The sequence below is a fragment of the Callospermophilus lateralis genome, chromosome 19 (assembly GCF_048772815.1).
Source record: "Callospermophilus lateralis isolate mCalLat2 chromosome 19, mCalLat2.hap1, whole genome shotgun sequence".
Classification (NCBI taxonomy): domain Eukaryota; kingdom Metazoa; phylum Chordata; class Mammalia; order Rodentia; family Sciuridae; genus Callospermophilus; species Callospermophilus lateralis.
Genome location: NC_135323.1, coordinates 8,545,102 through 8,571,436, shown reverse-complemented (window position 1 = coordinate 8,571,436; position 26,335 = coordinate 8,545,102). Strand labels below are relative to the sequence as shown.

General features: G+C 54.7%; 2 protein-coding genes across 3 annotated transcripts in view; both read left to right on the top strand.

Annotated features, from left to right (window-relative positions):
* The first annotated feature begins 1,200 nt into the window (after nt 1–1,200).
* Pigq (phosphatidylinositol glycan anchor biosynthesis class Q) lies at nt 1,201–14,681 on the top strand. 2 transcript variants are annotated; one of them, XM_076840018.2, is made up of 11 exons: nt 1,201–1,312; nt 4,786–5,484; nt 7,390–7,521; nt 7,695–7,815; nt 9,967–10,093; nt 10,388–10,541; nt 10,665–10,776; nt 11,333–11,413; nt 11,932–12,046; nt 13,628–13,689; nt 14,451–14,681. In XM_076840018.2, the coding sequence occupies exons 2-11, from the start codon at nt 4,796–4,798 to the stop codon at nt 14,601–14,603; spliced, it is 1,746 nt and encodes a 581-aa protein (XP_076696133.1). In that variant the 5' UTR covers nt 1,201–1,312; nt 4,786–4,795; the 3' UTR covers nt 14,604–14,681. The 2 variants fall into 2 exon arrangements, with proteins under 2 accessions (XP_076696133.1, XP_076696134.1); XM_076840019.1 differs by lacking the exon at nt 1,201–1,312 and adding an exon at nt 3,596–3,652.
* A 7,067-nt stretch (nt 14,682–21,748) lies between these two features.
* Nucleotides 21,749–26,335, top strand: part of Rab40c (RAB40C, member RAS oncogene family) — a 31,773-nt gene continuing 27,186 nt past the window's right edge. Inside the window, exon 1 of the mRNA XM_076840304.2 lies at nt 21,749–22,026. Coding sequence (XP_076696419.1) covers nt 21,885–22,026 — 142 coding nt within the window. The 5' untranslated portion in view covers nt 21,749–21,884. The remainder of the gene's footprint in view (nt 22,027–26,335) is intronic.

The following is a 26,335-nucleotide window of genomic DNA, read 5'->3' as shown; positions in this document are numbered from 1 at the left end:
CCTGGGCTTTCGTGCTGGCAGTAGAGGCTGGAGGTCCTTGGTGTGGTAGGCTGCCTGCCAGCACATACCAGGGAGGATCCTAATCAGAGGCAGGCAGGGTGGGTGTGGCTGGGCTGGGAGGCTTGGGGCAGGGGTGTGGCCCCTCAGTGTCCCCCAACCTCAGAGGCACCCACAGTACTGAGTTTTCAGCAGCTTTTCTGGGTCGAGCAGAGGTAAGGAGGAGGCAGAACAGAGGGGCAAACTTTGAGGTAATCTGGGAAGCACATGGCTGGGTCTGGAGTCCCAGTGCCCGCTCCTCCACTCCCCCATGTGAAACCATTTTGAAGACTTGTCTGAGTCTTCAATTCTCTGCAAATTGCATCCAAAAAGCTCCAAGTGCACGGGGCAGGAAGGTTGGGAGGTTCTAGGTAGCACAGGTCCTGAGTAGCCTTCCTCTGAGGACAGACTTCTGGTGCTTTAAAAAAAAGAAGAAAAACCATGGCCTTTTCTCCCATGTTACAACTGGGGAAATGAGACTTGAAAGGGGACAAGTGTGGGGGTGGGTGCTTGGGGGTTTTACTCAGCAGTCTGCGAACCTGTGAGGGGTCTTCATTGCCTTGCCCAGCCCCTGCAGGCTGTGAGGTGGCGCTCCATCTATCACCAGGACACTGACATCTGTGGTTACACCTGTTGAGATTTTCTCAATATGTCCGGGCCCCTGTGGGTGGGGGATTAAATGGGCAGATGTAGAAAGCAAGCGGAGTAGGTGCACAATAAATGTTAGAAGATGCCCCGGTCTGAGATTTTGCGCCTGTGGCGGGAGGGGCTAGCGACTCCAGAGTGCGAGCTCCTGGTAATCCCGTGGCTGCGGCCTAAACTGGTCCCAGCAGGCTAGGCACAGCAGGCCTGCAGAGGTCTGGGGCAGCCCATAGGCAGATAGTAGTGTGGGAGGTACGGCCTGGGGCCGCGGACAGCTCCTTCAGGATTCCACGCGGGGCCTGACGGTCCCTTCACCCTGGGAAGGCGGGGCCAAGGGGCGTCGGGGTCCCCCAGGGCCTGGCCCTCCGGATCCCTCGGACGAAGATACCGCTCAGGCAGGACCGCCGCGCGCGCGGAACGCTCGGGCGCGGCCAGCGGGCAGCCCGGGCGCCTTTGGGGGCCGGACCGTAGCGCGGCAACGCGCAGAGCGGGCGGAAATGGGGCTAGTGTCCCGCGGCGCGGCCGCGGCGGGGCTGGGGGGCGCGAGCGCCGTCGTCCGCCCTGGCCCGCCCGACGCGGTCCCCAACCCCGTCCCCTCCCCGCCGCCCGGGGGCGCGGCCCGGGGCAGCAGCCGGTGAGCAGGGGGGAAGCCGGTGTCTGCGGGGAGTCCGGGGAGCCGCCGGCCGGGCGGCGGGAGCGAGGGTCCGTGGGGCGTCTCCTGGCCGCGGGCTCGTTTCCTCGTCCGCGCCGCGGGGACGCCGCTGCCGCCCTGTCTGCGTCCACTTGGGCGCGCCGACGGGGCCTGGGGCGTCCCGGCCGCGGCTCCTCACCCCGGGGACGGGCGGAAGAGGTTCACCTGTTCGGAAGGCAGGAGAGTTTCGTTTCGTTGTTTAAACCGTGCGGGTGGAGCTGCACCCTGGAGAGGCCTCATCCGAGGAGGGTTCCAGCGGGTGTCCCCCGCGTCCCCTGGCCCGTTCATGCGGAGGCAGAGCTCCGCGGGAGCAGTTCTTTCGCCCCCGCCTCGCGCTGGGGGCTGTCTCCTTCCTGGCAGAGGAGCTCGCCCGGGCTCAGGCCGTGCTTTCAACCAGGGCTTTCAAGATGCTCTCCTTGCCCAAATCCTGCCTGCCTCTCAGTCCCGCGCCTTCTCTGCTATCGATCGCCTGCTCTTTCATCTTTTTCTTGCTGCTGGATTCCCCGCAGCCTGGCGAGCGCTCTCGCTTGCGCCGCCGTCACCCCTAGAGGCTGAGGTGGGAGCAGAGATGAGAATTTGCCCCATCATTTGTTGAGTTCTCTGGCGCCCCACGGATCCGAACATAAACATCTGCCTTCCAATCTCCTTCCTTAGACGTGAGGAGCTATTTATCTTGTTTTGCTTTTAAGGTAAACGTTGTACATGAACCATGCTACACACAAAGGAAGCGCACAGCTTGTGTGCATGCAACTTACCCAGCTACCCACCATCTGTTTACTGTTAGGCCAAAGGTGTTTCTCTTCCATCAATAGCCATGGACCGTTTCCCTCAGTTCCTGTGGAAGATGTCCCCCACCAGGCTTGATGATTCACAGCTGATGTGTCCTGAGGGGTTGACTGACAGGAAAAACTTATACCATTCTAAGTTGTCGACTGTGACAGTCACCAGCCAAATGCTGGGCACCTCACAGCCAGAATCTCTCTGTCCCTCTCACAATGCCCCTGGTGCCTTGTGTCAGTGGCTCCCTGGAGTCAGGCCCTGCAGAAGGGACTGGAAAAGAAATTGGCCCTTGATGCCAGCCATGGGGCCCCCTGTTGGTCATGAGGGTTATCCCAGTGGTATCAGCTGATTGACTGCCCTCTCTAAATATTGTGGGGAAGGGGCATCTGGGAGTTCTGCAGCTGGATCTGTAGGTATCCTTTTCAACCAGGACCCATAGCTATCAAAGTACCCTCCAGCTACTGCTCTGGTGTACCTACAGGGCCGATAGCAATTACACCACGGTCTCTTGAGCCCTGGATGATTGTGTCTGTGTGCGGCCCTTACAGACATGTGTGTCCTACTCTGTCCCCTTGTCTCTAAGGGCTTCATGAGCGCTGAACCTGGAGACCCATGCTGAATCCAAGGTCTGTTTCCCTCCCTTAGTGTGGCCACCAGCTTGGAGGTCTTTGCTCAGGATGTCTGCTGTCATTTATGTAGGCGAGATGGGCAAACATGGGCACCCAGACCCTGCCAGCTAGCCTAGCAGGCCCTCACCACCATATGGGGCAAGGTGATCCTGTCCATTAGACCTGCTGGAAAGGACTCTGGTGAAGGAATGAGAAGCTGCCTTTCTTTGCAGGGGCTACCTCCAAAAAGGTTTCAGCCTCACTAGTTCACCTCTGGGAAGGAAAGGCCTGGGGCCCTGCAGAGTTCAGGATTTGCAGCTGCTTGGGGCTTTTCTTAATGCTCCAAGGCCACATTGAGATAGTGAGGGGCCAGGAAGGCTGGTGTCCTCTCAGTCTGAGAGAACATGAGGGTTTCTTCCATACCTCCAGGGTCCATGAACTGCCACCCCATGTCTAGATGGCTATATGGTTGAAGAAATACATCCCAAAGGTGGGAAGATACTCCCCTGCTGGGAGCCCTGATCTGAGGTAGCTGCTGGAAATCCCAGGGAAAGATGAGTACTGCTCAGGGTCATTGCAGGTAGGGTGGAGAGTCAGAGTGGATACAGAAACCCTGTGAGAACAGCAGAGTCTATTTTTCTGAATGTGGTGGCCAGTGGATGCTCTCCCTGCTGTGAAAGGGAGGCTCCTTCAGATTCTGGCACCTCCTGGGCCTCTGCATGGGTGCCTAACTATGTATGTATGGTTGGTTTCCCTCAGTCCAGAAGCACAGTGTTTTAAATTTTTATCTTTTTTTTTTTTAATTTATTTTTTGGTTATAGATGGATACAGTACCTTTATTTTATTTATTTATGTGTGGTGCTGAGGATTAAACCCAGGATCTCACATGTGCTAGGTGAGTGCTCTACCACTGAGCCACAACCCCAGCTCTCTTTATTCTTGTTAACTTTTTTTTGGTTGTTGATGGATCTTTATTTATTTATGTGGTGCTGAGGATCGAACCCAGTGCCTCACACATACTAGGCAAGCACTGTACCACTGAGCCACAACCCCAATCCCTATTCTTGTTAACTTAATATATGAATCCTGGTTTGTTAAAGTTGTAATTTTTTAAAAATATTTTGTTTATTGTATTTGTATTTTTTTTTTTAGTTGTTGATGGACCTTTATTTTTTAATTTATTTGTATTGAACCCACTGCCTCACACATGCTAGGCAAGTGCTCTGCCACTGAGCCCCCAAAAGTTGTAATTTTTAAAAAATATTTTTGTAGTGTTGATAGACCTTTATTTTATTTTTTATTTATTTATACGCGGTGCTGAGAATTGAACCCAGTGCCTCACACATGCCAGGTAAGTGCGCTACCACTGAGCCACAGCCTCAGCCCCTATAATTAGTTTTACTTTGTTGAGACTGTACATTTTGCCATATGCTGCTCAAAAAAATCTCTAGCCTGGTGCCATGGCACACATCTGTAAACCCAGCTATGTGGGAGGCTGAGGCAGGAGGATTGCAAGTTCAAAGCCAGCCTCAGCAACTTAAGAGGACCTAAGCAACTCAGTGAGACCCTGCCCCTAAATAAAAAGGGCTGGGGATGTGGATCTGTGGTTAAGTGCCCCTAGGTTCAACCCCTGTACCAAAAAATTAAAATTAATAAATAAGAAAAGTTAGGGATGCAGCTTGGTGGTAGAGCTCTTGCTTAGCATGTGTGAGGTCCTGGGTTCAATCCCAGGCACCACAAAAAAAGAAAAAAATATACAGATGATCAGAGTCCTTTACCTGTAGCTCAGGTACCCCTTTCAGGTGATATCTATCATGCACATCACCTTGACTTGCTGTTGTACATGCAGCTGCTGCTTCATGGGGCAGCACTCAGGCTGGCCTCAGGAGCATAGCCCATGTGAGATGGGTGGCCAAGACCTACCAATGTCTTCCACCAAACCCAGAACTGGGTTTCCCCAGCGTCTGCCAGGACTGTTTGCCACGTCCTGCAGCATGCCCTGAGTCAGCCCTCTCCCCTCTCTTGCAGGGTCCCTGGCATGGTGCTCAAGGCCTTCTTCCCAACATGCTGTGCCTCAGCAGACAGTGGCCTGCTGGTGGGACGGTGGGTCCCGGAGCAGAGCAGTGCTGTAGTGCTGGCTGTAGTGCACTTTCCCTTCATCCCCATCCAGGTCAAGGAGCTCCTGGCCCAGGTGCAGCAGGCCAGTCGGGTGGGCATGGCCGTGCTGGGCACCTGGTGCCACCGCCAGCAAAAACCTGAGGAGAGCCTGGGCCACTTCCTGGAGGGCCTGGGCACCATCTTCTCCCATGAGCCTTGGATACAGCTGTGCCGGGAGAGGGGCAGCAAATTCTGGAGCTGCAAGGCCATCCACCGGCAAGTGTCTGCTGCCCCTGATGTCCCCAACGAAGACCAAGTCATGCTAATCTTCTATGACCAGCGCAAGGTGCTGCTATCCCAGCTGCACCCACCTACAGTTGTATCTGATCACCAGGATGGAGATACTATGGCTAGTACTGGGGGCCTGGCTGTGGTCTTTGATACGGTGGCACGCAGCGAGGTGCTGTTCTGCAGTGACCAGTATGATGAAAGCCCTGTGCGGCTGAGCCACTGGCAGTCAGAGGGTGTGGAGGCCAGTGTTCTTGTGGAGCTGGCAAAGCGGGCCTCAGGGCCAGTCTGCCTGCTGCTAGCCTGTCTGCTGTCACTGATCTCAGCAGCCAGTGGCTGCCGGTAGGTGCTCCTGGGATTTGGAGGGTATGGAAAATGAGCAGGCCATTAAGAGTTGCCCCTCAAGTGTACAGGGGCCCAGGCTCATGTGGGCCCTTCCTTAGGTGTACAGCTCACCCTGGGACCTCAAATTGCCTTCCCTCCCCTGCACATCTCATGGGACATCCCAGGGGTGGCTGTGGTTCCTATGTTTCTTACTCCTGGGGTGGAGCCAGTTCTTCCCGCAGCCTTGGTTATTGCATGGGGGCCCACCAGACGGGGGTATGAGCTGCAGATAGCTCAGATCCCTGAAAGAGAAATCAGATGAGGTCTGCCCTTCCTGAGGTGCTGACTTCTTGAGGCACACAGGCCCAGTGCTTTCCTGCTGCCCCCACTTCTCCACCCAGCAGGGCTTCAGGTGCTGCAATTGCTTCCTCCAGGAGAGGCAGTCCCTCCAGGGTATGGGGTGGCATTCAGTCACCCAGGCTGACTGCCTGGGTGCTGGCTGATCTCTAGAAGCACCTGCAAGGGTGCCAGGAGTGCCAGGGGGTGTTGTGAACAGAGGGCCTAGGAGCTGGGAGTCCCTCTCAGCCTGAGGAGATGTTTCTTTGGTGCTATCTCCCTATGGAAGCAACTACACGTCCTCATTTGTCTCCTTCCCTGAGGTGTGGGGATTTGCCTTCCCTGCCTATTCAGGGGCTCTGAGTAAGCTTGGGCACTGGCCTGGGAAGTGAGCCCCTGGCAGTCTAGGGGGACACACTTGGCTTGTGGGAGCTGCTGGGGATCTTGATGTGAAGAGTGAGTTTGAGGGTTTCATGACAGCCTTGGGATGAATGAGGTGGAGGTATGTGTTGAACGGAGGTGCAGTTCTGTCAGAGAAGGTCTTCAGCTTTTATCATGTTCTCAGAGGACCCAGGAAGGTTAAGAGCTGCTCATGTGCACTAGATATTGATTCTCCTGTCAGACATATGGTTGGTGGCTATCAGCACTGAAGGCATGACTATCACTACAGGAGTAAAGCCCCCTTCCCCCCTCATGGTTTTGTGCCTTGCTTAGCAGCTTCAGGGGTGTCCTGAGGGACCTAGGCCATACAGAGCCTATCTGCAGCCTTGGAGAGACCACTGCACAGGTGGGAGTCTCCTTGCAGCCAGTGAGAAGTCACCTTCTGTCTGGTTGGCACTTAGGATGAGGAGGCACATTCTTGGAAGTGACTCAGAGCCAATCATTTGAAGAGGAAGGAGGCCTTTCAACCTTCTAAGGTCAGGCCTCCCCTTCCTTCCTGGGTCTTAGGCATGCATTAGTTGTAGCTCTGCACTTTCTAGGAGCCTGTTAGTTTTTTCCTGCCTACAGAGAGGCAGACATAATGATGCCTGTGCCCCTGGACGTGGGTCTCTGGTTCTCAGACTTCTATGCATAAAGCCAAGTTGCCATTGGGCAGTTTTTCTACCTTAGCCCTCAAACATCTCTAGTATGTGAAAGCCTGTGGGGTATGGGTATGCCTTGTGAGAAAGCCATGCTCCTTGTGGAGTGGTCAACTCCAGTGACCTTTGCTGAGCCATCTGGCAGGCAGGGCAAGGCCCGGTGTCCAGAAGGTCACCTGATACCATCTTGGGGCCATCTTGAGACTTAACCTTGGGAGTAGGCTGATGGGTGGAGATGTGCTTCAGGGCAGAACTTTATGAGGAAGGCAGGCTCTATGAATTGGGAGGCCACCTTCTGGGAGTTCTGCCTACCCGACTCGTGCTTCCTTGCTAGGCCCTGTGGTCTCTGCAACCTCCTTGCCCTGCTGAGTTCTGGAGTGAGGCTACTGGGTTCTTAGACTAAGTCTGGCCTGGCTTTTGCTCTGTACCTGCAGGGTGAGGGGCATTAGCAGGAAGGAGCACCTGGAGGAACAGAGGCAGAAGCCCTGGTCTCTTGTGTTCCCTGCAGGCTGTGGAAACTGTGGCCCCTGCCCTTCATCAGGAGTAAGCTCTCCACCTGTGAACAGCTCCGGCACCGGCTTGACCATCTAACGCTTGTCTTCAGCACCCAGAAGGCCCAAAGTCCTGCCCAGCTGATGAGGTGTGGGCCTGGTTTGGGGTCTCCTTCCAAGGTGGGACGGCCATGGGCCCAGCCCTTTCCTCACCCCCATTCTGTACCAGACCTGTTGCACTGATGCCCTCAGCCAGGCCTCCCCATGTGACCTCAGGCTTCCCTGGGCTGCCTCACATCACTCCTGGCTGACCCTCTTCCAGGAAGGCCAACATGCTGGTCTCTGTGCTCCTGGATGTGGCCCTTGGCTTCATGTTGCTGTCCTGGCTCCACAGCAGCAACCGAATTGGACAGCTGGCTGATGCCCTCGTCCCTGTGGCTGACGTGAGTGGGTCAGGGTGGAACCTGGTTCCTGGGTGGAGGGCTCTCCTGGAGGAAGCTGACTCCCCTTTGTTGCCTGGAGCAGTTTTCTTGTCCTCACCTTAAAAATACCCTGAGCATGTGCTGTTGGGGTCTTTTGGGACCTGTGTCTTGCGGGGCAGCATTTGCCAAGTACCCACCTTCCCTTCCTGAAGGTGCCTATGTGCATTTGTAGTTGAGGCTTTTAAGGGGAGCCCCTCCTCCCGTCAGGCCCAGTATCGTGACTCTTCATTGCTTCTTCTCTCTGGGATCAGTTCTGCTCTCCTGGCTGCTGGTGCCCTCTGTGGTCAGCATCAGGAAACTTCTCAGTGCCTGGGGCTGTCTGCATTGATTGGGATTCCCATGCTGAGACCCAGGGGCACAAGTTTGGCGTCTGTGTCCCTGACTTCCCCTGCAGTGTCTGTGCACCATGCTCAAGTCAGGGGCAGCCCTTCTGGCTCCTCCCTCTGGCCTGCCTACAGTATTTCCACAATGCCTTGGAGCCTTCTGCGTCTGTCTCCCTTGCTTGGAGCTGAAGTCCTTTCTCTCCCATTAGGAACTTGTCTTCCCTTAGGGTGGTTCCTTTTGCCCTTTAGCCCAACCGTGGCCTTTGGAGACTCAGTCTCTGCCCTGTCATTGTCTAGGCGGCAGGGATGGGCTTGCTTATGGCCAGGCCAGGACTCTGGGGGCAGGAGCAAGCACCTCTTGGCTCTCCTTGGGCTGTGGGGATGCATGGAGGCCAGCAAAGAAGGAAAGTGGGGGAGGGCTTGGCTGCTTCCACACTCTACCTCTTGGCCAACTTCGTCCTAGACCTCCCTTTTGCAAAATTGCTCAAAAATATCAATATTTAATTAAAAAACGAAAGTTTCTTTTTACTGCCATGCACTTATCCCTTAAATATTAAATAAGTTCTATTTATAAAGAATGTTCTTCTCTTCTTGCCAGTTCTGAAACAACTGAGATCTTAGTGTGGAGTTGGGAGGGGTCTTTGATGTGGGTGGGTGGGGATGCAGAGGTGTTGCTCCTATGGCCTTGCTTTGGCTGCAAAGCTGAAGGCCCTTCAGGGCCTACCCCTGTGGACAATGCTGTTCCTGGACCTTGGCTCCCCTGGGTGGCTCCCCAGCTTCCCTGCTTATTTTCAAGGTCCCTGCGCTATCTCTTGTCCTTGTCCTATCCTCTGGGGGACCCTGCTTCCAGTGATCCCACCTGTTGTCTGGGCCCCTGCTGGGCCTGATACCCTCTCACTTTGGCGAGGTCATCCTCAGGCCTCTGTTGGAAGGTGGTGGGGTGGGATCTTTGGGAGGCTTCCCTGTAGGGCTTGAGGTGAGCCATTGTCCAGCTTTGGACATGTTGAGGCATTGGGTTGAGGTGAAAGTGGTGAGATGGGAGGGAGAGGAATAGTCTTTATTTAATTTTTTTTTGTATGTTGATGAACCTTTATTTTATTCATTTATTTATATGTGGTGCTGAGAATCGAACCCAGTGCCTCACACATGCCAGGCAAGTGCTCTGCCACTGAGCTACAACCCCAGCCCAAGAGGAATATTCTTATGTGGAAGTTGGTGCTCACTGAGGACCATGTGCCCAGTGGGCCAGGGGGCAACTAGAGCCTGCTGGGAGAGGTCCAAGTCCCAGAACTCATTTTTTTTTTTTTTTTTTTTTTTTAAGAAAGAGAGAGAGAGAGAATTTTAATATTTATTTTTAAATTTTCGGCAGACACAACATCTTTGTTTGTATGTGGTGCTGAGGATCGAACCTGGGCTGCACGCATGCCAGGCGAGCGCACTACCACTTGAGCCACATCCCCAGCCCCAACATCTTTGTTTGTATGTGGTGCTGAGGATCGAACCCGGGCCGTACGCACGCCAGGCGAGCGCGCTACCGCTTGAGCCACATCCCCAGCCCCCCAGAACTCATTTGTGAAGAGAGGTTCCATGGCCAGACTGGGAAACATTGCCCACCTACATTAGGAGATGGTAGTCTGAACCTGAGGAGGAAGGATGCATGGACTGTCTTTGCTCTGCCCAATGAGCTGGCCTCAGCAGGAGCCCATTATAGGCAATCTCAGGAGGTGCAGATACTGACCCAAACTACCTACCTGCCCCCAACATGCCCCCTACTACCATGTCCCTGCAGCACGTGGCCGAGGAGCTCCAGCATTTGCTGCAGTGGCTGATGGGTGCTCCAGCTGGGCTTAAGATGAACCGGGCGCTAGACCAGGTGCTGGGCCGCTTCTTCCTGTACCACATTCACCTGTGGATCAGTGAGTGCCTAACAGGGGGGATGGGTAGTCCCAGCAGGGCTTCATAGCACAGGGACCTGATCCCCACCTAAGGAGGACTGTGGGGCCCAGGTAGGCCCTGCCTCCTTTGTCCCCTCTTCCTGGCTTCCCGAGCGTGTGAAGCCTGCTGTGCTAGGCCATCTCAGCTGAGGGTCAGGGCCAGTGGCATGGTCTGTGCACTTGAAGTTCCGTGAGGGGTCCATCCTTAGAAGCTGGGGATGGGGCGGTCCCAGGACCACCTCAGGCATCTCCTCAGGGCTGGCCCTGTCCTTCCAGGCTACATCCACCTCATGTCCCCTTTCATCGAGCGCATCCTGTGGCACGTGGGTCTCTCAGCCTGCCTGGGTCTGACAGTTGCCCTATCCATCCTGTCGGACATCATCGCTCTCCTCACCTTCCACATCTATTGCTTCTATGTCTATGGTGCCAGGTAGGCATGTACTTCCTGGGTGCAGCCCTCCCAGCCCAGGATGAACAACAGGCTCTGGGGCCAGTGGGTGAGCTGTGTAGTGTGATGTGGGCTTGGCTGGCCCTCAGTGCCTGCGTCCTGCAGGCTGTACTGCCTAAAGATCTACGGCCTATCATCTCTCTGGCGTCTCTTCCGGGGGAAGAAGTGGAATGTTCTGCGCCAGCGGGTGGACTCCTGCTCCTACAACCTAGACCAGGTACCAGCAAGGCTTGTGTGGGAGGTGCTCCTGGCTGCAGCTAGCCTACATGGCTGACCCCATCTCCATTCCTTCTGGCCCTGCCAGTGCAGCTTCTTGGGCTCTACCGGGGCAGCTTGCTCTTGTCCATAGTTGCCATGGGGAGGGGGTGCCTTCAGATAGTGCAGGTTTTCCCCCAGCTAGGAGACAGACCCTGCTTCCATTCCCCAGCTCCCTGGTCTCTCTAGGCCCTGAGGCTTCAGACACAGAACCTACTCTGGCTTGTCCCATTCTCTTACTAGCCCTGCTACAGGGACAGTCTTTCCTAAAGTGAGCTGTGTATCCCACTGGCAGACTCCCCATGAGGCACCATGTCCACAGGGCTCCTGGGTGTACCCTGTGTGGTATTAAGAAAGCTGCCTGAGCAGGCTGTCCTGAGTGCATTCAGGAGGCTGAAAGATCCGGACTGTAGTTGTAAGATCAGTAGGGGTGGGCAACAGAATATGGCCAGTGCTGTAAGGGCTGCCCTTGCCCAGGGTCTTGTGATGCCAGGTGTGCCGGCCCCTTCTCCCCACAGCTGTTCATTGGGACCTTGCTCTTCACCATCCTGGTCTTCCTTCTACCCACCACGGCCCTGTACTACCTGGTGTTCACCCTGGTGAGCCAAGCACATCATTACTTGGGGTCATTGCCATCTCTGCCTGTGAGACGGGCAGCTGTGGGTCAGGCTGTCCACCACATAGGCCACATTAGCTTGGTTGTTCTAGACCCTCTGGGCAGTGCTAGGTCCTGGAGTAGTTAAAGGTCCTTAACCCTTCCTGCTCTGAGGCATGTGGCTTATGCTGGAAGAAGAGGTGGGGCTGTGGAGTAGCGCTCCTTCAGTGCTGTGTGCTGGAGGTGGGCAGCACCCTGATGGCCCAGGCCCTCTGGCATGATTTGTCAGCACGTGGGCCATGGGATGCACCATCTCTGACCTGGTGGGAGGGTTGACTGCTCTGTCCCCAGCTCTGCCCAGGGCAGGGCTGCTGTTTCCTTTCTGCCTCCTGGGTATCTGGGCCTTAGGGTCAGGGACCTTGGCCATACCCCAGAACTGTTGGGTTGCTCTGCTTGGGGGCATGGCCAGCGTGCTCTGGTCATGTCCTGGCTCAGAAGTCCTCAGTGTTGCCCCTACTGCAGCTCCGGCTCCTGGTGGTCACTGTGCAGGGCTTGATCCATCTGCTCGTGGACCTCGTCAACACCCTGCCTCTGTACTCTCTTGGACTCCGGCTTTGCCGGCCCTATAGACTGGCAGGTGAGTGCTGTGTGCTGAGCACCAGTCGCTTGGCAGGCCCTGTCAAAGCAACTGCCACACTGGCTGTCACACTTGCATTTCCTTCCTGGAAGCAGTAGCATGCGTGGTGTGTATGGCAGGGCAGACAGGGCCTCCTGGTCCCAGACATTGCTGAGCATCTGCCTTCAGTGAGGTGGAGGGAGAGGCCCCCCGTAGGCTGAAATTCAGGTACACAGAGACTTGAGTCCCAGAGGCAGCTCTTTCTATGCCTCCCTCCCTTCTGTAATATGTGTGGCTTGCTCTAGGGTCTGTCTACATTAGGTACATCTTGTCTGACTGTAGCTCAGGGAAGATCCAGCCCCATGTGGTTGTGTGAGCACATGCCTGATAGTACCCACCAGCCTTGGAGGCAAACTGGGATGAGGGCTGCAGGCTGGCCAGACCCTGTGTGACAGGAGTGCCCTGCACTGTATTGCCAACACCCAGCACCTCAACTTTCTCTGCACAGTCCATACCAAAGGTGGCTGCCTCATTGTGTTCTGATACTGGCTCAGGGGAGATGCCTTTGAGGGAAGGCCGACCCTGGTGGATGTGAGGCTGTGAGTCAGCTCATCTGGCTCAGGGGCTTAGAGCACAGCAGGGGACTTGACAATGACCTGATAGCCACCATCTGGCACCCATTCAGATGGTGTCCAAGGTGACCAGCATGCCCTGGTGGCTCTACCAGCCAACTCAGAGCAGGAGGATGTAGAAACACATTTGTCAGCTTTGAGCCAAGGTCTGCCTCCTTGGAGGCTGGGCATCCCCCTGCTGCTGGACACCTACAAACCCTTTTGAGAACATCTTTGCAAGCCACTTTTCCTGCTGCCTCCAAATGGCCTAGGCCAGGGACCCATGTGCAGCTTTGCCCACGTGCCCTCTTCCCCGACCTCTTGTTCACCTCAGGGTTGGAGAACCAGGCAGGGGCAGAGCAAGTCCCCATGGCAGCCTGGCTCCTTCCTCACCACCCGTGGCTTATGGCCAGAGCAGAGTCCTTTTCAACTCATATGAAAAGGATGGTGTTCTCCCTCTCCATGTTAGCTTTGGGAACTCTTCACTCCTGCTCTTTTCCAGAACTTTCCACCTTGGGAGGATCTAGGCTAGAGAGCCCGAACTGCAGGCCAGGCTCCTGAGGGTCCTCAGATCAGCCAGCCACACAAAAGTTGAAGGACAGAGGCTAGTAGGGCGGCCACCACCCAGCAAATGCCCTGTCCTGTCAAGAAAGCAGCATAGTCTGCACCCGCCTGGCACTTATCCTGCTCTTTCTAGCCTGCCAGACCTCAGCTTCTGCTTGCCAGTGACATTCAGAGGTTTCAACGTCGCCTAGGAGCCAGCCCCAAATAGGCAGATCCACAGGGTGTCTGGAGGGAAAGTTGTATATGCCCAGAAGGTCCGGGTGCCATCTGGGTGTGCCCAGGGGAAGGGGTCTTCACTGTTAGAAGTCTCCACCCATATCAGCAAGTGGCTGCTGCACCCCAGCAGGGTCCATGAGAGCTGTCTGCGGGGCTCATGTGCTTCATGGGGTAGACCTACCCACTCTTAAGCACCCTGTTCTCCTTACAGCTGGTGTGAAGTTCCGTGTCCTAGAGCATGAAGTAGGCAGGCCTCTTCGCCTCCTGATGCAGGTAAGGCCTCTCAGTACCCTCCATTTCAACCCAGAACTGGGACTCCTACCATGTTCTGCCTGGTTCTGGAACAGCTGGGGCCAGGACCCAGTGGAGCCAAGGGGTAGATTCCATAGAGGAAGCCTCCCAGGCTTTTAGGCACTATGGCCAGCAGGGCTGGAGCACTTACTGTGGTCTGCATGACTGATGCCTGGCCCGGTCTAGTCTGTGAGAGCCCCCTGCCCAGAGTCACAGATACCCTGGGTTGCTGGGGGCTACCCCACTTGGCCTGGGTCATCTTTTGCCATGGGCCCTATGGGACTCAAGTTCTGGATGGAACAGAACTGACTTTGTGAAAGCCTTGGGACATGCAGGTGTGCCCTGTGACTATGCACCCATAAAACTCCTTCATCTTAAATAGTCCTGGGTGCTTGGTTCCTGCAGGAGGGAGCAGGGCAAGTTTGGGGTCACTTTCCAGGTGTCAGGCTGCCTCTTGGGTGAATCCTTCCTGCTCAATGTGGTGTCTTTTAGATGTTGAGGCAGCCAAGGACTTTGTGATTTTACCTGCCCCAGGAGGCCCTTGGGAGCTAAGTGAACCCTGGCAGGGAGCACTCCAAGAGAATGTATAGCTCCCACCTCATCTCGCTGTTCCAGGGGAATATGGATCACCTGCCTCCCTGGGGTCAGCCCAGCAAGCCACAATGCCCACATCCCAGTGTTTTCTGTGCAGACATGGGTGAAACATTCCCAACAACCCACTAACCACTGCCCTGTCCTTCCAGATAAACCCTCTGCCCTACAGCCGTGTGGTGCACACCTACCGCTTGCCCAGCTGTGGCTGCCACCCCAAACACTCTTGGGGCTCCCTGTGCCGCAAGCTGTTCTTTGGAGAGCTTATCTACCCCTGGAGGCAAGGAGGGGACAAGCAGGATTGAGGGCCTGCCACAGCCCTCCCAGTACCACTGCACAGCTTGGTCTTCCTGCCCTCTGCCAGGGTGGTATTGACCTTGTGGGCAGGCCAGGTCACACTGTGCTCCTGAGTGAGGGCAGGCCTTGCTCTTGAGTGCCTGATCTGGATCTTGGGGGCCTACGCAGTCCCTGCCAGGCAATCAGCTGCCACCCCACAACCCCATCCCTCTCTAGCACCATCTGCCTTGGGAGCCTCCCCCTGGTCTGTTGTGATGCCTGGCAGCCCCCAGGCTTGCCCAGGAGTACCACCACACCCAGACCCTGTGAGGGTGCTGGCAGGTCTTCCTGGCTGGTCCCTGTCAGGTGGGGTGGAGGGACCCTCCAAGGATGCACTCCTAGGTCCCTGAGGACTTCCAGCTACTGCAGTAGAATGACCCCATCTGGGGAGTTGAAGCAGCTGCTGACCCAGCCCCAGCCCTTATGGACCGGAGCCCTCACCCTGAGCTAGCCAGGCTGTTTGCCGGTGCTTCCTGGGGACTGCTTCGTGAGGAGGATGTTGACAGGACATTTGTGCCCCTTCGCTGGAAGCTGGGCCATCTGGTCAGCTGGAGTTGCCTTTTTGGAAACTGGGTGTCCAGCCACCTGGCTGCCCCACTTCTGCCCAGTACTCAATGGGACAGGTCCTTTGATGAAATCTTCTATCTTCTCACTGGCTTCTTGTGGAAAGAGGCAGCACCTTCCTGGGCAGTCAGTTCTGTGGACTACCACGAGTGGCCTCCAGGATGTAGTTTGGCACTTAGGCCCAGGTTTCCTGCCAGGGTCCTGTGTAAGCCAAGCACCCCAGGGAGAGGGAAGCCTGAAGGTGCTGGGTGGTGTGGAAATGTCTGTGCTGAGGGCAGTGAGCCCTGCCTGTCTCTCGGGCACTTGGGACTGCCCATATTCCTTTGCTGCAGGCCACAGCAACACTAAGTACCCAGTGGAGGGTGCTGGTAGGGATGGGTCCTGACCCTGCCTTTTTTGTTTTGTCTTGAGAAGGGGTCTCACTGTGTTGCCCAGGCTGGTCTATAACTGGGTTCAAGTGGTCCTGCCTCAGTCTCCTTATTAGCTGGGACTATAGGTATGCATCCTGTGTCCAGCTCCCTGAACTCTGCCTTTCCCCGTGGTGACAATAAAGCCTCCCACACGTGTGGAGCACCAGCGTGGTCTTGCCCGTTGAATGTGTGCAGCAGGTCTGAGGAGGCTTCAGGGCGGGGCGGGCAGACACTTCCAGGGCAGACTTGATTTTATTGAGGGGACTGCCATGGCCTGTTTCTTGTTTGGGGCTCCCTACAGCAGTGCTGTTGGGTGGGTGTGCAGGCCCTGGGCTCTGGCACAGGCCCCAGAGGACATGGCACCATACTCTCATTATGGCCTCAGCTAGGCATAAGGGATTGGCTCCTGGGGCAGGACTGGAGGTAAGTCACTCCCTGAACTGAACTGACCCCACCCATCCTGCAGCCTCTAGGGGCCTTGGAGCTTTCTGCTGTTGTTCTGGTGCAGAGGGAGGGTGGAGTCCAGAGCAGTCCCTTAGCAGCTCCCTGTCCTGGTCTTCTCCCAAGGGCCAGTAGAGACCAGCTGATGAGTGCCAAAGGGTCTTTCATTGGATTGTGCCCACTAAAAGCCTGCTCAAAGCGGCCTCTGACCCCTGTGATGCTAGGGGCTGCCTTCCAGGAGGCCTGTAGCCAGCTTCTGGCCTCAATTGCAGAAGCCTCTGACTGGGGCTTGGCAGCATGCAGCTGCTGGGGCTCAATGACAGGGGCCATCATACATTCTGCCTGTTTCCCCCACTGCTGTGCCTGGCCACCCTGCCTACCCTTGTGCTACGTATCCACATCCTTCCACCATTTCTGGGCTCCCATCAGGAAGGATCCTGCCCCTGAGCCCATCCCAGTGCTGTGTGGCCCTATCATGGGATTTTCTTGGCAGCTGTTGTCCTATGTGTAGAGAACACTGGCTACCTCAGTCATTGAGAGCTGCTACCTGCTGAGGAGTGGCCCTGTTTGGGTGTGTCTCATGATTCTCATGATGAGATGTAGTTCATGTGTTTGTGGCATGCTGTCCTTGACAGGGTGTCACCTTGGGAGCACATGATGTCCACTTGTCTACCTTTGGTGCTGTCAACATTATTGGCCAGGAGCTGTGCCAGGCTTCCTACTACAAAGGTGTTTCCCCTTATAATTAGCAAGTTATTTGAAACCACTTGGAGCCATGTGGACATCCATTCTTTCACTGCTAGCTGGAGTGTCCACCAGTTCTGTCCATTTGTGTGATGTTAGTAAGATCTATCCTTGGCATCAGGCTGGGGCCAGGGCTCCTTAGTGACTAGGGCTTCCTGGGCACAGGGTTTCAGAGACAAACGTCTGTTTGTCCCAGTAGGTCAGTCTCTAAGGGCTGGTGATATGGCCCAGAAGGCAGTAAAGAAATGGTCTGTTTTCTGTTGCTGTAACAAAATACCTGAGACTGTGTGATTTTGAAGAGTAGAGATTTATTTGAATCATGGATTTGAGGCAGGAAGTCCAGGAGCAAGGTGATGGCATCTGACACAGCACTGTGCATTAGAATATGGCACAGGGCATCGCAGGGAAGGACAGTATGCATGGCAGCTCAGGTCTCTCTATTTTTTGTGGTACTGGGCATTAAACCTTGGGACACTTTACCACTGAGCTACGTTCTCAACTCTTTTTATTTATTAATTTTAATTTTATTTTATTGGTACTGGAGATTGAACTCAAGGAAATTCAACCACTAAGCCACATCCCCAGCCCTATATTATATTTCATTTAAAGACAGGGTCTCACTGAGTTGTTTAGCATCTCACTGTTGCTGAGGCTGGCTTTGAACTTGTGATCCTCCTGTCTCAGCCTCCCGAGCCACTGGGATTACAGGTATGTACCACTGTACCCAGCTCTTTTTATTTTTTGAGACAGGGTCTTACCAAGTTGCCAAAACTGGCCTCAAACTTGTCATTCTCCTGCCTCAGCCTCTTGAACTTCCATGGAGCCCAGCTCAGGTCTCTTTTAAAGCCACTAATGCCATCATGGGGCCCCAGTCTTATGACTTCCTCTAATTATCTCTCAAAAGCTCCACCCCCAAACACCACTATGCACTTGGGGATTAGGTGTCCAACCCATGAACTCTTAGGGGATACATTTAAACCACAGCAGGCAGCCTGGAGGGGAAGAGCAAAACCACCAAATCTCTTCCTTTGTCCCCTATGCCCCTCACTTAGACAAGGCTCAGCTGGAGTCTGGCTCTAGTCCTCACCCAAAGCTAGCAAAGGGAGATTGTCAGCACCCTTCCTCAGATGCTCCATGGGAGGGTGGGGCCAACTGGGGACTCCTAAGGGGAGGCCTTGCCTACACATCCACTGTCTGGCTGCTTCACCCTTAGCCTGAGGTCCCTAAGCAGCAGGGATGGTGTCCTATCCCTCCCTGGGCCCCTTGGGCCACACCTTGTCTGGTGCTTGTTGGACCCCAGTGCATTCTTGCACCTGCATGGGAGGCCAGCTCCTTCATCCACCAAACCCCAACAGTAGTCATCACAAGACTGTCAGAACCAGGACCTCATACCAAATGTGTTTCTGCAAGGACTTCTGCTCAGCCATTGTCTGTTCCACCTCTGACTTATCGTCCTTGTGGCCAAGGATTGCTGTTCCATAACAGTATGCATAATCCTCATCCTTGCCTTTTGAAGCACCCCTTAGAGAAGAGCATGGTGGTACATGCCTGTGATCCCAGCCACTCTGAAGGCTGACTGCATTGCAAGTTTGAAGCCAGTCTGGGCAACTTGGTCAAATCTTGTCTCAAAATGAGAAAATGGCAGCCTGGGGCTGTACCTCAGTGGTAGAACCTGCCTAGTGCGAGGCTCTGGTCCATCCCCAGGACCATGCATGTGATAAGGCCTCTCCTTGCATTAACCTGCGTGAAAATGCAGTTTATTATGGCTGCTAAATGTTCACAATACTCATTCCTAAATAAATCCTATTCTTTGAAGCATCTCTGGTTTTTCTTTTCTTTTTGTACTGGGGATTGAACCCAAAGCCTCCTGCATACTAGGTCAGTGCTCCACCACTGAACTGTGCCCACAGTCCTTCAAGATGGACTTGCAAAGTTGCTGAGGCTGGCCTTGAACTTGCCTCTTGAGTAGCTGGATCACAGATGTGTACCACTATGTCCAGTGGCCTGTTATTTAGTGTGATAGTATAGGTGTATGGGAGAGGATTTATCAGGAGAATTGGCTCATGTGATTTGGGTGGCCAACAAATCCCATGACAGGCAACCTGTAAGCTAGAAACCCTGGGACACTGGTAGTATGGCTCAGTTTAAGTCCAGAGGCCTAGAACCAGGGAAGCTATTGTGTCACCCTCAGAGATTAAAGGCCTCAGAACTCAGTTGGGCCACTAGGCTCAGACAGTCCTAGGGTCCAAAGGTTGGAGAACCTGGAGTCCTGATGTCTAAGGCAGAAGAAGGGTGTGTCCTGACTCCAGCAGAGGCCACTGTGCCTTTGCTGTTTGCTCCCTCTGGGGCCCCAGCAAATTAAATGGTGCCATCCACTCACAGGACATACTCCCCTAGACACACCCAGAATAAAGCTCCACTAGCTCTCCCCACATTCCATAATCCAATAAGGTGATGCCCAAAATTGACCCTCACAGGTGTTTGTGATTTCCAGTCTCTGCAAAGAGGAGTCAGTTTCTCACCACCCTCCCTTCCAGCAAGATTATGGACCTTCAAACACATCAGATGTGCTGTAGGGGTGGGGCCAGGCCAGAGACTAGGCTCCTCTGGTCAGAGTGACCTCTGTAGAAGAGGCCGTCCATGGCCAGCTAGGTAGTGAATGCTCAGTCCCTGGTCTCTCTGGGTACTCAACCCCCCCCCCCCCCCAGCTCAGGGCCAAGACTGTCTGCCTCACTACTGGTCTGTGAACATGAGGTGTATTGTGTGTATCCCCTTTCTGTAAGCATTGGTGGCCATGTCTGCTATAACCCCATGTCCAGGGAATGGCCACTCCTGGGCAAAGGTCTTAGCTAAGACACAGGCAAGAACTTCTGGGCTCCTTTGGGATTACAAATGAGCTGAGCTCAGCCCAGCTTGGAGGCCTTGGTGTGGCTCTGGCCACCAGGACCCAGAAGCCCGTGTCCCCACCCACCCTGGCCAAGAGGACACCAGGAAAGCCTCTCCCTGAAAGCAGGTGAGGAAGGCTCAGCAGCTCACTCACCAGGTGCTGCTACCCTCTGGAGGCTCTCCCAGAAGCCTTCTCCAGCACTGCATAAAACAAGCTGCAGTGTCCCTGCAGCTTGGCACTCAGCAAAGTTCACATCTTCAGCTCTGGACAGCAGAGAGAGTGGCTCAAGTGTGGTGCTGCCCATCCAGGGGTGTAAAGAGCATCTGCTGCTGGGGAAGGAGGTTCCTGCCTGTCCTTATCTGCCACACAGACCTGAGAGGTGTTGCAGCTGGGGCATCCTCTGTTGCCCTCAGACACATGGTCGTTGTAATGACATGACTGCTTCTTCTGCACAGATCTCTCTGCAGAGAGTCTTAACAGTTCTGTGACCACATGCAGCAGCAATACTTCATACTCAAAGGACTGCACTTGGGTCAGCTTTGATGACTTTTTGGGGTTTTGGTGTCATATATGTCATAAAATTCACCCATTTTGGGCACATAATTCAATGACTTTCAGTAACTTCACCAAGTGGCATGACCACCACCTATCAAAAGAATTCTGTACCCATTAAGCAATCACTGCCTCGTGCCCCCTCCCCCAGCTCCTGGCATTTACTACCCTTTCTGTCTACGGATTGGCCATTTTGGACATTGCAAATAAGTGGAGTTACGTAATATGCATGGTTGGAAGTTTCACTCGTGGATCAATACTCCGTACCTATTGACGGGTAATACACTCCATACTGTATTTTGTTTATCATTGATCGGATGGATCTTTGGGCGGTTTCCTCTGGATGTTCACGTACAGGTCTCTGTGCTGACCGACACGAGTTCTTGCAGGGTGCGACCTTCGCTGCTCCATTTTTGAGTTACAAGTTGTTACCTACGTGGCTTGAGCGAATGCCTTCTCCTGCAAGCGGCTGACAAGACTTTCGGCTGGACCTTTGCGTTGCACCTGCCGCGGGCTGCCCGGCCCGGCGGGTCCCCGCGCGGCCAGCGCTGCCCCGCCGCGGCTTGCTACCGAGATGCCTTCGTCCCCTCGGCTGAGGGGGCTAACCCCACACCAGAGGTCCGCTTGTAAGAGGAGCGTGGCTGTCAGGCGCTGGCCTGCGCCCACGGGCAAAAATCCGGCGTTTCGGCGGAAGTACCGCCCCCGAGCCTCGGAGCGTCTATAGGTCGCCTCCGCCCCCCGCACGAGGCTGACGCGCTTGAGACAGCCGACTGGGTCCCCACGCCGCCCTCTGCGAATCTCTAGGAGAGCAGCCGAAGCAGCTTACTAGGGGACTCGATAGTCTCGGATGCACTCACGTGGCCTCAACCGGGAACCGCCACCGTCCAGCCACCAGTCCACAGAGGGAAGGCGGCGCGTGGAAATGCCTGGAGTTCCAGGCACCTAATTGGCAAAAGTTAGGGAAGGGGCGGGGCTTTCAGTTGCGATCGACGTGCCGGCGGCCCAATGGTTTGTCAGAGGTGGTCAAGGGGGACGGGCGAGTGTGAGAGGTGTTGTCGGCTAGTGGGTGGGGCTGCAGGGGTTGCCTGGGACTCTGCGGGAAGCCGCAGAGGCCAGTGGTGCTGATCGACGTGAAGGGGAACCAATGGTTCAGGAAAAGCGGGAGGTGAGTATCCAATGGCGAGGGTGGCGAGGTGGGGCGTCCGCTGTCCCCGCAACGACGTGTGGGAAACGGCGGGGGCGGTGGGTCGTGAGGGACTGGCTGCCCCTCCAACAGCCTCGGGAAAGGGGGCGGCGGGCGGCCAATGGCTACGGCGAGGGGTCAGGGAGGGGCGGCGAGGGGGCGGGCGACCGGAGACTCCCGGCTCTGTGTGGGCAGCGTGGGGGCGGGGCTTCCGTGACGGACGGAAGGCTGGACCAATGGTCCACGGAGGGTGGGCGGCGGGTGGCCAATGGCGGCGGCGCGACCGGGGGCGGGGCGGCGGAGCTGCGCGGCGCTGTGCGGAAAGCGGCGGGAGGCGGGAGGCGGCAGCAAGGCTGAGGTGAGGCGGAACGGCCGAGCGGTCGGGGCCTTCGCGGCGGGCCCGGAGCCGCTCACCCGCCTCCGCCCGCAGGTCCGGTGGCGGCGCCCGTGGGCCGCGGCGGGCGGGAGGATGGGCACTCAGGGCAGCCCGGTGAAGAGCTACGACTATCTGCTCAAGTTTCTGCTGGTGGGCGACAGCGACGTGGGCAAGGGCGAGATCCTGGAGAGCCTGCAGGACGGCGCGGCCGAGTCCCCGTACGCCTACAGCAACGGTAGGGCGGAGGCCGGGTGGGAGGAATGCGCGCCGCGAGCCGGCCGAGGCCCGCTCCAGGCCTCCCGGGACCGGCGAGGCCTGGTCGGGCGCGGTAGCCTCCGCGCGGGAGGCGGTCCCGCCGCGCAGCCCGCGAGGGGTTAGCTTCGGCGGTCTGCCGCTCGCGCGGGGGAAACACCTCGGCAGCGGTGTTATTAAACATCTCCTTTAACTTCCGGGTGCATGGCTCGCGTACACAAGGTGGATTGCACCACCACCGCTTGCCCGAGCCTGCCTCTGGGTTTAGGAGTGTACCGGGAAAGTGTGGTGGACGGTTGGCGCGGGGGCCTTCAGGGGTGTGTCTTAAAGAAGATCCCGGGGCTCCCGAATTCCAGCGGAGCTGGTGGCCAGTCAAGCATCCATCCTTTCACAGGCTCTTACAAGCTCGGGAAGTGCTGTCTCACCTAATTGTACTTCTCCTGTCATTGTTGTTCTCTGCCTTCCTGCTTTGTTTCTTGGGCTCTTGTCAGTCCTGTCCGACTGCCCTGAGCCTTTGCAGTTTGCTGAATCGATTGCCCCGGGGCAGTTGAGAGTGTGGGCATGGTATCTCCCATCCATTGGTTTTAGGATTTGTCAAGCTGGGCTGATGCAGAGGGCCCTGCCTCTTGAGCAGCAGTGCCAAATCCTGAAGGTCCTGACCAGAGAGGAAGAGCCATGGGTTTGTTTTTAGGTGGGGGGCTCACACTTAAGGCCCTTACACCAGCTAGGCCCCTTGACTAGTATTTGACATTCCAGAGGTTATTTTCCGGCTGGGGCAGGTGGCCAGATTGTTTTTCTAGTAGTACTGTCGCCTCCTGGCACCAGACTCCCAGGAGGCTAATGCAGGAGTGCAGGCTGGGTTGGGCTTTTATAGTGGATTAGTGTTTTCCTGGGATATTAACTTGTGCTTCAGAGGATTGGCTCAGTCCCACTGGCTACTCCACCAACTCCACCTCATGCACACAGTGACTAGCTGGAGAGATAGGGCCCTTCTTTCTCTTCCATCCCCTTTGTCAGGCTGCTGTGCCTTCCTACAGTACGTTAACTGAAGTGGAACTTGTATTGCATAAAATGTGGAGATCTGCAAGACACGGTGAGCTTGTGTCACAGAGGTCCATCTGCCAGAAGTGATGTGGAAAGCCTGCACTTAGACTAATGGCAGGGCTTGGGCACACTTGTGCCCCTGCAGGCATCCTGCAGTGTCAAGTTTGGTGATAGCAGTGTCCAGGGCTCTTTAGGTTAAGATATGCACAGAACCAGGAGTACTTGTGGTCAGAGCATCACCTTACTGACCCAGGGTGAACTTGATGGGACTGAGAACACTTTGGTTTCCTTAGGGAGACTGTTGGGGGTTTGGAATCTCCAAAGCCGCTGGTTCTCAGGATTCAGCACTGTGTAAGTTTGCTGCTGTCTTTGAAAGATTTGTGGTAGTTGGAAGCTTTGGATTTCTAGTTGCTTTGTGAATAGGTGAATATTAACTTTTCTCATTTGTGAGAAGTGCCTAGTGTGTCCAGTTTCTTGTTCTTGGCCTACACTTGTCTGGTTCCTCTGATCAGGTGGCAGGTGGGTCCCCACCTGGTAAGGGGCATGCTGCTTTAGGGTGACTCAGACCTCCTCCTTGATATCAGCTGGATCACTTACCTGCCTTGAAGGCAGGTCTAGCTTGTTCCTGAGACAGGTATGCAAGTAAGTTTGGGCTCCAGCTTCACAAACACTTGTGTCATCAGAATGGCTTCTTGGAGCAGTGGCAGTGTGTTGCTTGGTCTAGGTGCCTTGGTTTTGGATCTCTGTGAAGCTTTGGTTTCTCCTAGTATGCAGCAATGGCTTTAGGGGAATGGTCCTATTCTCTTTGGGACAGAACAGGATACTGAGTAGATATTCTCCCCGGGTAGCCACAGGGGAATTATGCTCTTGAGCAAAAGCCTCACTACTTCTTGGGAGGGTGTGCTGTGAGCAGCTTCTACTTACTGGCCCTATTCAGCTTCTACTTGCTACCACACAAGCCTGTCCTTGTTCATCTTCAGTTAAACTAGTTACATCTTCCTACCTGGGTTCCTACAAAACTTCCCTGGGTGTTAGGGGTCTCTGGGAAAGTCTAACGTAATTTGTATGCCGCAGCCTGGGAGATTTGTGTGGGTTAATGAGATGAGTCCACGGGTATAACTTGATTTCTCCCCCTCTTCCTTTGGGAGTCAGTATTGGTGAAAGCTTCTGAGTGATGCCTTGTCCATTGAGCCCAGGGATTTGGGAGGGAGTCAGGGGATTGTGGACACTGCAAGGCTGACATGGAGGTTTGCTACAAATGTTGGGACCTCCTGGTTGTAGAGGTGTATGTGGGACCAGATGATGCTGTGTCCCCAAAGTGAGGACACTGTGTGCCTGTGTCCTGTGCGAGTTGTGATCTCCCTGCTGGAGCCAGTGCCAGAATGCCATATCAATGCCCCAGAGGCCAGTCCAGATATTGCTTTGCTCCCAGTCCATGTCTTTCTTCTCTTATTTGGAGTTTTTTTCTCTCTTAACTGCAGATTCAAGGGGAAACCTGAAGTGCTTCTCTGAGCTCTGTTTCCCTAAGTCAGAAAACATCTTCAGGTCAAGTATCCCGTGTTCTCATCTGTTGCCTTGCTTCTATGCTAGCACCAGGTTTTCATTTGGGAATGCTAACTCAGTGTGTTTTTAAGTGAATAGACAGCCTGTGCGCAGCTTCCCTGGACTGTTGCTTGGTGCTAGTCACATGGTCACCATAGCAACCCCTCATGGTTTGTTCTTTCTTCTGTACTTGGCCGGGGGCTCGGGTCTGGGTTTCCTGGATTGATTTGTCAGGGTCCTCTGTTATAAACCAAGTTTTCTAGTAGGGCTTTGGCCCCAGGAGGAATAGGAGCAATCACCATGGTAACAGCTAATGCCTCCAATATGTAATGTGTCCCCAGAACACTCCTGAGCGTTTCTCTCTATTCCTCATTTAATCTTTACCACCACCCTGTAAGAGAAGCACTGTTTTCCCCATTTTACAGATGAGGAACTGAGGCTCAGAGGCAGAGAGACTGCTGCTGTCAAGAGCAGTGTGGTCAGGGCCGGAGTTGTGGCTTAGTGATAGAGTTCTTGCCTAGCATGTGTGAGTCGCTGACTTTGATCCTCAGCACCACATTTTTAAAAAAAAAGAAGAAGAAGAAGAAAAAGAAACAAACAAAATAAAGTTTTTTTTTAAAAAAAAAAGAGCAGTATGGTCACTGTGTTTGTGGGTCCAGCCTTCTGATTTGGAGGGAAGCAGGCAAACCTTACAGTGAAGTAGCAGAGGATTATGGCTCTTTTCCCCTTGCCCCCATTTTCATTTCTACTCTAGGGCTTCCTGGTTGCTGCATGCCTGCTGCTTCTGTACACTGCTTGAGACCCTGAGAAGTTGATCTCAGAGGACTTTCCTCAGCTCCTGCCTGACCCCTGCCAGCATCTGGAAACCCACATCATTGTTTGGAGTTGGAATTTTTTTTTTTTTTTTTTTGCCATGCTGGGGATAGAACCCAGGGCCTTGCCCATGTGAGGCCAGTGCTTTCCCACTAGCTCTGCCCCTAGCCCAGGAGTTGACACTTATTTTTGTGTGTGTGAGGGGGTGCTAGGGATTGAACATAGTGGCACTTTAGCACTGAGCTACATCCCAGCTTTTTTTTTTCCATTTTTTATTTTGAAACAGGGTCTCAGTAAGTTACTGAGCCTGGTCTCAAACTTGTGATCCTCCTTAGCTTTCGAAATTGCTGCAGTTACAGGTGTGTGATACCACACCTGGCTAAATGGCACCACTTTTTTTTTTTTTTGGGGGGGGGGTACCAGGGATTGAACCCAAGGGTACTGAGCCACATCCCCAGCCCCTTTTTTATATTTTGAGATAGGGTCTCTCTGAGTTGCTTAGGGCCTCGTTAAGTTGCTGAGGCTGGCTTTGAACTTTCCCCTCCTTCTGCTTTTGCTTCCCAAACCGCTAGAATTATAGGAGTGCAGCACCGAGCCTGGCATAATTATTGGCACTTTTTGATGGACCATTACAACTCTTCTCAAGGCAGGTTTGGCCCTTCAGGTGCTGACCTTCCTTCCAGCTCTGTGACATATGCTGTCCTCCCTCTGGGGAGCAGGCCTGAGAGCAGCAAGGAAGGGACCCTTTAAGATGGGATGCAATAGGCTGGGGGAGGTGCAGCATGCTTAGATGTGATAGGAATCTACAGAGGCATATGAACCAGCAGAGGGTCATGCATAGCTTCCTAGAGGAGGGGGCATCTGAAAAGAGTCCTAGGGTTTCTCCTTCTCTC